Source organism: Microplitis demolitor, chromosome 7 (assembly GCF_026212275.2).
Source record: "Microplitis demolitor isolate Queensland-Clemson2020A chromosome 7, iyMicDemo2.1a, whole genome shotgun sequence".
NCBI classification, from domain to species: Eukaryota; Metazoa; Arthropoda; class Insecta; order Hymenoptera; family Braconidae; genus Microplitis; species Microplitis demolitor.
The window spans coordinates 9,190,355-9,201,951 of record NC_068551.1 but is presented as its reverse complement, the minus strand read 5'-3'; the positions used below and the strand labels follow the sequence as shown (position 1 = coordinate 9,201,951).

Genomic DNA, 11,597 nt, shown 5'->3' with positions numbered 1-11,597 from the left:
CTTAATACTTAATGTTTTAATAAGTTTTTCCAAGTTTATGTCATTTCTATATCCTGTGATTTCTATCAACCTCATTGTAAATTATATACGTGGCTATCAGCTTTCTATATTTTAACAACTTAAATGTTAAGTTATATTTATAACAGTTAATAATACAACAATAAACATTTTAAATTAATTATTTCAGAGTATAATGTAATGAATAATTGTTCCAACCAAAAACACAGTGTTGTTTCTCAATTTTATATTGGATCTTATGTCGATTATAATATATCTACATATCTTCAAGCGTTTGTTATTATTTAATACAATTAATATCAGTTTTGACGTTTATGTTTAAATGATTTACATGTAACTTGATAGATTTATAATTCGAGTATTTTTTTTAAATGCCTTTTCAGAACAATGTAAGTTACTACAAATGAGTTGAATTTATTAATGAAAAAAAGATTCCAATTAAATTGTATAACTAATAATTCGTTACGTTACCCTTTTTTTACTTCAAAAGTGAGTTTTAAGATAATAGATACTTTAAAATTATCAATCAATTGGTAACTACTATAAAAAATAACTGAACAATGACAGAGTACAAACTAGTTGTTGTTGGAGCAGGAGGTGTAGGAAAGTCAGCACTGACAATCCAGTTAATACAAAATCATTTTGTTGACGAATATGATCCCACAATTGAAGATTCATATAGAAAACAGGTAAAACTTTACAATAATTAATTCTATCTAAAAGAAAACACGGCAATACTTAATTATGAAATGAGTAATTATTATTCATGAAATTTTTTTATCAATTTTATAATATATGAATTAACTAAATAGTGTGAGTAATGGTAATACGTCGCTCACAATTTTGAGATCTTTTGATCATGAGTGGCTTAGATTAATGATTCTGAATTTAGTCGACGTCGAATCATTTTTGCATTTTTTTTCCAAACGATAAATTATAAAAAAAAAAATATTTCAAAAAATTCCACCTACAGTTTTTTTAAAAAAAATCCGAAAATTTTTAATTGTCTATTAACTTCAGGATCATTTAGATTATGATTTGTGGCCTTGTTGCTGATCTTTTAAGAACAGCAGATGATATTCAATTAAGATAAACAAAACTTTATCAATCATACGAGAAAAATCAATGGTTCCATTGGATCGTTTAATAATTTCTGAATAAGGTTTTATAAGTTAAAGTAGTACTTGACATTCAATTTCAATGAAAAATTAATTTTTTAAATCTGGCCTCTACCACCCCAGTTTCTAACTCTTCTAAACTTTTTTCCCAAGCGACACATTGTCCATAAAAAAAAGAAAAATGATAATATTACGAAGTAAAAGTTGATCGTTAACTATTTTAACGGTAAAAAAATCAACTTATTTTACACCGAGCTGGTTCCCTAATGTCCTTACAGAAAGTAATTCCAAAAAAATATCGCTAAGATATCCAATAGTGAACTTACAAATAATGATACAATGTGGATAGTAAAAAGATACTTTTTTGATGATTAAAATACCAATTTTCCGTCATCAAGTTTAATCAGTTTTATAGTTATCTTTCTGTAATTATTATGATACTTAAAAGTACTTTAATAGTACATCATTAACAACATAAACTTTTCATTCTATTAAAAGTAAGGCACATTTATTATCACAATCGTAACTGATTTAGTATAAATATTATATCATTACGTAGCTTTGTTTAATTTATCAACTTTTGAAAAAATTAAAAAAAAAATCATCTAAGTATTTCTTAGTCTTTCACTGAAGATGACAATCACACTTGCTTCTTTAAAAATATCTTTGCAGAAATTTTAGTAACACTTTTTTCCTTAATTTTATTTTAAAAGTAACTAATATCTTTATTTTCTATTAATAATCAAGACATTAATTTCCATTTCAATATAAGCTCACCTAACTTGAGCTTTATATTTTTTTAACTTCCCGCTTAAAGAATTGAAAATTAAAAAAAAAAAAAAGAGAAATTATTGGTTTCGAAAACCGAGTTTTCAACAGATCTCGAAGTTTTCAGGTGCTAGGAAGCTATTCTGACTATTTTCAGGAGGATGTCTGAGTGTATGTACGTATGTAAATATTCTATAACTTTTGAAGAGATGAATCGATTTGGCTTCTTGAGGTGACGTTTGAAGCGGCTCTATAATTCTAACAATTGTTGAGAAATTGAACATAATCGGTAAGGTACGTTCGGCGATAGTCTAAAAATGAAATTTTTTCAAAAGTATTTTTTTCGGATAACTTGTAATGTACTTGATGGATTGATTCTAAAATCTAACCACACAGTTAGAAATTTTATGTATTTGTGTTAAAAAATTATTTGGTGTTAATTTGTTTGTTTTGATTTTCAACACAGAAATCTGTTAATTCAACACAAACCAATTGTGTTATTTTACTTTAACTGCTTTTTTATGTTAAATAATTAGAAAATCGGGAATGTAACACATTTCTTGTGTTATAAGAAAATTAATATCAAATTTGTGTTGTTTTGCTGAAACTCCCGCGCGTTTTTTTACAGTTAGAAATCGAGGGTTTTCTGACGCAACCTCGTATCTCAAAAACTACTACTTTTCAGGAGAGACAAAAAACGTTTTATAATGAACTTCTGACTTTTTAACTTCCCGCTAAGAAAATCGACGATTTTCAAAAATATCGGGAAGTTATTGTTTTCACCCCGATTTTCGAAAATCGAGTTTTCATCAGATGTCGACGTTTTGAGGTCCTAGGAAGCTATTCTGACTATTTTCAGAATCATGTCCGAGATTACTATTTTACCTTCTAAAATAGTAATGGTTATCATCACGAATAGTAATGGTTACTATCTAGATACGAATGCTTACTATCTTCAATAGTAATAGTTAACATAAAAGAATGAGAATCATTAAAATGTAAGGATAGGAATAGTTACTTCGTTAAGATGGCAAGTATTACCACATTTTTTCAGCGTGTATGTTATTTTTTCCAGATAAATCAAAATGTACTGTACTAAAATTTGTCTAAAATCATACAAACTTTTTCTCTCTATGGTCTCTTTTGATCATCATAGAATGCCATCAAACTTGTTCTTTAGTTTAAACCATGTTATCAACGAAAAAATTGAAAAAACACAGTTTTTAATAATTTTTTCGGATATTTGATATATTATTGCTCTGACCTAAGCCAAAACTCATTTAATTCTTGATTTCGATTACTGACATTGATTTCTGCCTCAATACATTTAGTTTATTGAACATAATCGGAAATAAAAATTTAAAAACCGCTTGTTCATTAATGATTTTCGATTCTTAAACTTTTAAACTTTAGCATAAAGCGTAACTTGTTAGAGTTTGAAAAGCCCTTAAAAAAATAATTGCATGCAATAAGATTTTCGAGCTCGAAAATATAGTCACATTAATATTTTCGAGCTCCTTGAGCTCGAAAACAGCGGGAAGTTTTGGGGCTGGCCCGCAGATCCAACCTTTGCCTAGATTTTTTTCCTTGCATTTACTGACGCGAAAATAACCAACGCGAAAATTGAAGAAAAGTCGAAAAAAAATTATTTCTTCATTTTGATGATGCTTACATAATTAAAGGAACAAAACTTGTTCCCTTAATTGTTTAGAAAAACTTTGATCAATCGACCCCGATAAACGGTTCGATAGATCAATTTAAAGATTTACAGGGTTATTGGCTAAAAAAGTCCCTGGAAATATTAGTCGATATTTACAGAGTAGCAGTTAATTTACTAAAAAAACCAAAAAAAGTCATTTTTTTGTACTTCTAATGGATGTTGAAAATAAAAAAAAATTTTTTTTTTCTTTAAAAAATAATGAAGAGGTCTTGTAGGGAATTTATTTAAGTTTTTAATGCCGCCCTCAAATTTACCCCGTAATCATTGGTGCCTGAAATATCGATGATCAAACTCAAAAGGATCATTTTTCGATTGAAGGCTGATATCTTAGTGCAAGTTATCGTATGAATCTCGAAAAAATGCAAATTAAAGCTGAATAAATTTGCTGACCGACCCATTCATTGGTTCAGCTGAAAAAAAATTTCCATAGCCGGTGGACTCTCAAAGAAAAAAAAATTTTCGAAAATTTTTGTTTCACGATATTTCTCGTGTTTGCGCAATAGCCGTAGCTCTTAAAAAAATTTGATCAAAATGCGTCGAAACTGCACTAAGAGAACAATTTATTTGAGCCAAATAAGATTTGTTTCAGGCAAACAAATCCTATATTTGAATGGATACAATCAATATTTATTCGAGACAGAGATATGATTCACTTGAATGGAATAATGATTAGTTTATAGTTAACAAATCTATATTTGAATGGTAGGACTGTAGCACCATTTGTTAGCTACAAACAAGTATATATTTGAATGAAATAAATGATTTTGTTGAGTCAAATAAATTTATTTCTTTGGTTCAAATAAATTGTTCTCTCAGTGTTGCTTGTGTAATCAAATTTTTAGAATGGTAGTCTTGAGTTCATAATTTTAAACATTCATAGATACGTATATGTTTATCATGATTTGAGATGTAAAATTATTTTGCACTTTTCAAAAAAAAAAGGTATTTCCAAATCACCTTCTTTCTTCAGAAAACGTCTAGTTACTTCTTCCTAAATTTTTTTCTGACTTAGTTTTAGCTTTTTCAAAATCGCATTTGTTAATTACAAGTCTCAAAACCATCATATGATTTTTGATATAGTCGAATAAGTCGACAATTGAATATAGCTCTTAAATTGTCTCGTTTTTATTGAATCTAAACACTTTAAGTTTCAATACCAGTAGTTATGAAAAATAGTATAGTACAGTGTGGTACTACCCTCATAGTAATCTTAGCCAAGATTCATAAAAACGGTATATATCGGTATAGTACTTTGCTCAACATCCTCAAGATTTTGTTCTAGCTTTGATCAAGATTGCTCTTAAGGTACTTGTCTGCATGTAAAGAATTTTTTAGCAAAATTTACTCAAAAAGTTTGGTACTATGAGGGCCTAGTAAAATTTTAAATATTCACTGTGCACATTGTAAAATATAGTACTCGATAGCTTGTATATAGAATGCCATTTCTACTAAGATAGTAAAAATGTAGGTATTAGCTGGATATTCTCACAGTATAAAATTTGTTAGGTAATTCTTGTTAAAAAAATTCTGTGCAACTATAATAAAATACGCAATTAATAAATATACTTAGTTCATTTTTAAGTTATTTTTTAAACATTAGATTTAAAAAATCACATTTATTGTTGAGTACTGCTGCTTGGCATATCCTTTTACAACTAATAGTTTAATCACGGTGTATAAAAAATCATAGCGATAAGATTTGAGGAATTTAAAATTATTGAATCATTCAGAAAAATAACATATTTCTAAAACTTCGTAAAGTGTAAAACCCTGATTAAGAAAAATGATTTGAAATGATTCAAAACAATTTGAAATGATTTGATACAATTCGAATTGACTAATATATAGATATTGTAATGGGTCCGACTTATTTTATTAACTAATGTGGTCGTAATAAAATAAGGGCCCACCAATGTGTAAAATCGAGGTGTTTTACATACCTTGTCTAGCTAGGCTCAGTGGAATCTCAGGACGAGGATAACCCCGTACTGGACCACACGGTAGAAGATTAAAGAGAGATGTTATACCTAACTTATCAGGAAGGTTAATATAAAATTCATTAACTAAATGTGTTAAGTTGAAATATAAAAAACTATGACATCTATTTAAACGAAGTCGCTTTACAAAAGAATTAATGAACAATAAAATATAAGATGGCTAATGAAACTGACTCGACTGAATTGACTTAGATAAAATTATAACTGACTCGACTAACTAAACAAAATTGACTTGAGTAATTTTATAACAATTGACTCGACTAACTTTACCAAACAAACGACTCCTAAAATACTAAAATATTACTTGACAAATAAAACATTTAACCCGACAATTAAACAAAACGACTCGACTTAAACCAACAATCTCCAACCATAACCAGTCCTTCTTTCACCGATCCTTTTCCTCCATGACCAAAACCTCTAACCAGTTCCTTCCGTCCACCAATCCATTCTAAGTCCTTTCAAATATACCAGGTCCAATCCACAATAATTATTAATAGAAAAAATTAATTTAAATAAAATTTAGTTGAATTAATTAAGTAATAAGCTTTCACGCGACGTGGGCTTATATGCTCTAGGCCCATTATAACTGTGCAAGATGGCTAGCACGTGTAGTAGTAATAGATGGTAGTTGTACTTGTAGTAAAAACCAAGATAATAGTGTGGTAGTAGTAGTAGAGCACGCCCGTCCACGGTGGTTGCTGCGAGCCAAGAGACCGACAGCTCGTCGTCTCTGGGCCTCGTACCTCTCTAATCAGATTGGCCAACCCCTAAAATCAAATGTCGAGGGACTCGACCGTAGCGACCCCGGCGCATTAGTGACTGTATTTTCTTCAATATTAATAGTCGCAGGCAGCACAAAAAAAAATTGTTAACTTTATGTTAACAATTAGTTACACTATAACAAATTGTTGCCTTAAATTTAACAAAAAGTCAAAATTTTCTTTTTGTGTCGCCTGGGGTCGTTTAAGACGGAGGCCGGTTCTTTTGGTGCGAGTCAAATTTGAATTTAAATTAAATGCGGGAGCATTCCACTCTGTTACAATACACACTTAGCATGGATTAAATCATTTTATAGCCAATAGTTCATCTACTGTAATTAAAAAATGATAAAAATACGGCGTGGCAGACCTAAAATTATTGAATTATTAATTAAAAAAAGAAACATCTATGAAATTTGTAGAACGACAAACGTACTCTAAATTTTATTCAAAATTTTTTTTTATCGCTAATAGCTTACGCACTGCAACTAAAAAATGATGAAAATAATTTTTGAGGAATCCATAACTTTTGAAATTTAAATAACACAAAAAATTTGTTAAGAGCATTTTTATACATTGGATGTACTATAAAACTATCACTGAACTTTTGAGTCTATTATCAATGGTTTAATCGCTAAATATGAGAAACCCGTAATTTTGAAAATTTTCACTTTATAACGTCATCAACGAGAAAAGTATTGGCAGTAGAAACTCGACTCAACGAAATTTTTTGTAGGGAATGCAATGTTGTTGGAGGCACGCCGGTCAGTTAAGTCGAATACAAATGTCTTCATAGTTTGCAGGAGTAAAGAATGTTAAAAAACCATTTTTTCATGGTATTTAAATGAGGAACTTTTAAATTCTAATAGAAACTTCTTGAAATTATTATTAAGGGCTGAGATTTTAACATAATTTTTTTTTTATGTTTTATACAAAATTTTCATGTGAGAGTAAAAGAAAACAATGTAGTGTTATGTTTTGGAAACTTTCCAATATTAATTTTAATTATTTGATGTCCAGGTTTGGCTTCACTGGAGTATCGATAGACCCCCGGTGGGCCCTGGTCATCGATTATTTTATAAATTATTGTTTTTATTTTATTTTCGCGATTTTAAGTATTTTACGACCCGGTCTCCATATTGTTTATGAGGATGCGGGATTTGGATAATCCTGGACAGCCGGTGGCAGCGCCCAGGGCTGGATTAATTATTAGGTCACCAGTGTCAGCGTTCTTAATAGCAGGACAGGGAGTAAGGACTGCTGGTATCAGCGTTCCCCAATGTACGGGTAAAACCTTGGGGTGCCAATGGCATCCCAAAATAAAGGTTTAATTGATTTAAAATTAATGGTGGAGTTTATTAATTATATAGAAAGCAGAGGTTCGAGCTCTAGGAGCTCTCTCCCAAGACTGGCTATTTTGTCATTATGAAAATATAATAAAGCCAACAGAGTTGATAAAATGTTGACGCTGCATCTCAGGTTCCCTGTAAGAGAATCGTCGTGGCCCGGGTCTCATGCATCGTCATCTGTTTTGACTACTCGCGAGCCACGGCGACTCTCTTATCGTAACCGATTTCTGTTACATTGCATAAAATTAATTTATTGAAAATAATTAATTTAATTTAATTAATGAAATATTACGGGAACGTAACAATAGATTTTTTTAAAAATCTTAATGGATAATCATTTGGGCACTTATCTCATTCATTATTCAATGAATCAAGTTGTAATCAGATCACATCAATAGTATAAATTAATATTATAAAATTTTTATTACTAACAGGTTGTTATTGACGGAGAAACTTGCTTATTAGACATCTTAGATACAGCAGGACAAGAAGAATATAGTGCCATGAGAGATCAATATATGAGAACCGGTGAAGGATTTTTACTTGTCTTTGCTGTAAATTCTGCAAAAAGCTTTGAAGTATGCTTCAATATATATTTAGCATTACATTAAATTGATATGGTATTATACTATTTTTATTTTAAGGATATAGGAACGTATAGAGAGCAGATCAAAAGAGTAAAAGACGCCGAAGAAGTGCCTATGGTATTAGTTGGAAATAAGTGTGATCTTCAACAATCCTGGGCCGTAAATATGACACAAGCGAGGGAAGTTGCTCGACAATACGGTGTTCCATTTGTAGAAACATCAGCGAAAACTCGAATGGGAGTTGATGATGCTTTTTATACTTTGGTTTGTTAACAGACAGTTATTTTTGAGTGCAATTTTGAAACATAAAGTAATTTAATTTAAACTTTATTAGGTAAGAGAAATAAGGAAAGACAAGGAACATCGTGGGAAAGAAAAGAAAAAAAGAATGCGTGCAAATAACGCAGGTCGTGGTCGGACGCGATGTTGTCTGCTGTAATTATTTGGTGTCGTTCATTTAAACATAAAGTGTTTAATTGCAACTTCAAAATATGAACAATATAAATATAAAGTATATCATTTGCGCATATTTCGACTTCCTAAATTCGGTACGCTATTAAGAAAACTGCTACTTATATGTATAACTTAAACTGAAAAATATATCCAGTGTGATATTTTTTTTTTTTTTGTATTGAAAAGGTAATAGAAAACTTATCTTGCACAAAAGAAATCATTTAATTCTTCATTTTTGTGAACCATAAAACTGATTATAGAAGATAACGAGTATGACGATAATTCCTCTGCTCGAAATTTCAATTCTATTTTAAGAATAAATGAATGCCGCTGGAATACGAAGTTGAAAAATAAAAAAAATTTATATTTTTAGCACATGATGTTACAATAAATTCACAGTAAAGCTGTTTTTGTATCACGATGCTATTCAAATATCATTGCGTAATTTCAATTGAAGCTGTTAATCTTATACTTTGGTCACGTCATAAAAAATAGCTCGCAATGCTTCATAGGCTACAACATTGCTATGCGTTTCTGTTAATGATTCATCATAGTTAAAGACAAGTTCAAACTATGTTTTGGTAACGTCTCATAGCTAAAAATTTACTGACACTTCCACACAGAAAAAACAGTTAACTTGATTCAAGAAAATTATAATCTTCCGAATTTTCTTTTTTGATTCAATAAAAATGAAATACTTGATTCACAAACTGTCTTTGGCTCCAAAAAGTAAACGTCTTGAAAATATCTATTAACAGTAAATATTAAGATCATGGTGTACTATAGGATATTCTATAGTACAATCCAAAAATGTACTTTTAAGGAGGTTCGACCGATACTAGTGAGTCAAAGTAGTGTTTGAATTTTTTTGTTTGCTAAATTTTCCTAATAGTTATGAAAATTCATTATTTTAATTTATAATAACATAACGACTTTATAAATTAATATTTATTACTTATTCAATTAAAAAAAGTAATGAAATGACTTGGTTATTTTTGACTCATATGATTTAATAACAAGATTTGACAACAGTGCGTTCTAACTTCTTACACATGAATATTCAAATTAAAGCGGGAAAATTTGTTTCTAATCTCGTCTCTCTTATTAATGTATTTCTATCTTTGTTTTTTCTCTCAGCTGCTTCCGCGACGTTGCCAAACTATCAAAGTCGGTTAATTCGTTCGTGCAATATCGTAAGAGAAAGAAATGCTAAAAAACGATTTTATTCGAAAACAATGGCAAACAAAAGTATTTTCGAGCTCGAAGAGCTCGAAAATGTATTCACAACAATGTTTTCGAGCTCCTTGAGCTCGAAAACAGCGGGAAGTTTTAGGGCTGACCCGCAGGATCAACCGATAGACACATTTTTTTATAACTCAATTATTGTCATTTCACTAAAATATAACTTTTGCATAACCAAAAATATACAGGACAGTCTAAAACAATAGAATTTGGTAAGTTTTGAATAAGCGAAAAAAACTAAAAATTGAATTAAAAAATAAAAAAGTACGTAAAGAACTTATTATTTACATTTCTCGGGTTATATTTTCATTGATTGTGATGCAAATTGATGGTGAAAAAATCGAGAAACTTTATTATTAATATTCAAGGGTCGCTCGAAATCGTTCAAAAGACAGCACTCGGAAACATTCAAAATTCTTAAGCGAGGTGTAAATATTTCAATTTTGGGCTTAAATTTTCAGCGTAGTCATGATTTCATAAATATAAACTATAGCTACCACGAAAAGGAAACAAATTTGAAATAAAAATTCAAATTTCGATCATTTTTGATATTTTCATAATTCGTGAGCGACCTCTTGAAAATGTTTTATCGAGCTGATTTTCGAAGAGGCTTCTTAAAACATCGTAAACCAACAAATTTCCATCAGAGACTCGAAAAAAAAATGTTTTTTTTTTAACCACCCTAATGTATATATATATATATATATATATATATATATATATATATATATATATATATATATATATATATATATATATATATATATATTAGGGTGTTCCCAAAAAAACAAATTTTTTTTTTATGGCATCCAAAAATTGAAAGTATAAATAAAAATAAAAATTTTGGTACCAATTTGAACTTTTAATAATGATATTAAGGTTTGCCTCAATCCATTTTTAGGTAGAATTTTTAAAAAATCTAACTATTGTATTTGTCCTCATGGTCGATTTTTCAAGGAATTTCGTCATAAACTATCATAATTAGTTGAGAAGAGTTCAAAATACCATTCGTTAAAAAATTTATATATGTATGTATATATATGAAGAGAATACAGAATTTAAAAAAAATTATCACAGATAATTTGTAGAAAATAAAATTGCCTACAAAAAAGATTCTATGACATTTTATGATTAGTCCGATAGTTTCACCGGAAAAGTAAAAAGATCTCCAACTTTACTTCGAGCTCTAATAACTTTCGAACAGATGAATTTATAAAAAAATGATAAGGGACTTTTTTTGTAGAGCATTCAATTTCCTATAAAAAAACTATATCGAAAATTTCTAAATTCTCATTAGTTGATATGGTATAAAATTCAGAAAGAGCAAAAACAAGTTCTTTGAATTTTATTAAGCTTTGACGTCGGATATCTTGTGAATGGTTGAATTTATGCAAAAATCATAAAAAAACCTTTTTTGTAGATCAGTAAATTTGCTACAAAATATTTGAGGAGAGGTTTTTTGTATCTTGATTTTTTCGGAAGTTATGTATTTTTTACCACGTTACTAAATAAAAAATCGAAAATTATCAATATCTACCTCTAAATATCAATATTAAGAGCTCAAATTTTAACTGCCACCATATT

At 29.3% G+C, this 11,597-nt stretch overlaps 1 protein-coding gene across 4 annotated transcripts; it reads left to right on the top strand.

Annotated features, from left to right (window-relative positions):
* LOC103574934 (ras-like protein 1) lies at positions 1-8,940 on the top strand. 4 transcript variants are annotated; one of them, XM_008554504.3, is made up of 5 exons: positions 1-125; positions 188-707; positions 8,166-8,309; positions 8,376-8,582; positions 8,653-8,940. In XM_008554504.3, the coding sequence occupies exons 2-5, from the start codon at positions 579-581 to the stop codon at positions 8,755-8,757; spliced, it is 585 nt and encodes a 194-aa protein (XP_008552726.1). In that variant the 5' UTR covers positions 1-125; positions 188-578; the 3' UTR covers positions 8,758-8,940. The 4 variants fall into 4 exon arrangements, with proteins under 4 accessions (XP_008552726.1, XP_014295656.1, XP_008552727.1 ...); XM_014440170.2 differs by having other exon boundaries at positions 1-290; positions 402-707; XM_008554505.3 differs by having other exon boundaries at positions 1-407; positions 509-707.
* Positions 8,941-11,597: the final 2,657 nt, after the last annotated feature.

Bases quoted from the DNA above. Each gene is read 5' to 3' on its own strand.
- LOC103574934 (XM_008554504.3), top strand. From the start codon at position 579: ATGACAGAGTACAAACTAGTTGTTGTTGGAGCAGGAGGTGTAGGAAAG. The intron at 708-8,165 runs GTAAAACTTTAC...TATTACTAACAG, and splicing joins AAGATTCATATAGAAAACAG to GTTGTTATTGACGGAGAAAC. The intron at 8,583-8,652 runs GTTTGTTAACAG...AAACTTTATTAG, and splicing joins ATGATGCTTTTTATACTTTG to GTAAGAGAAATAAGGAAAGA.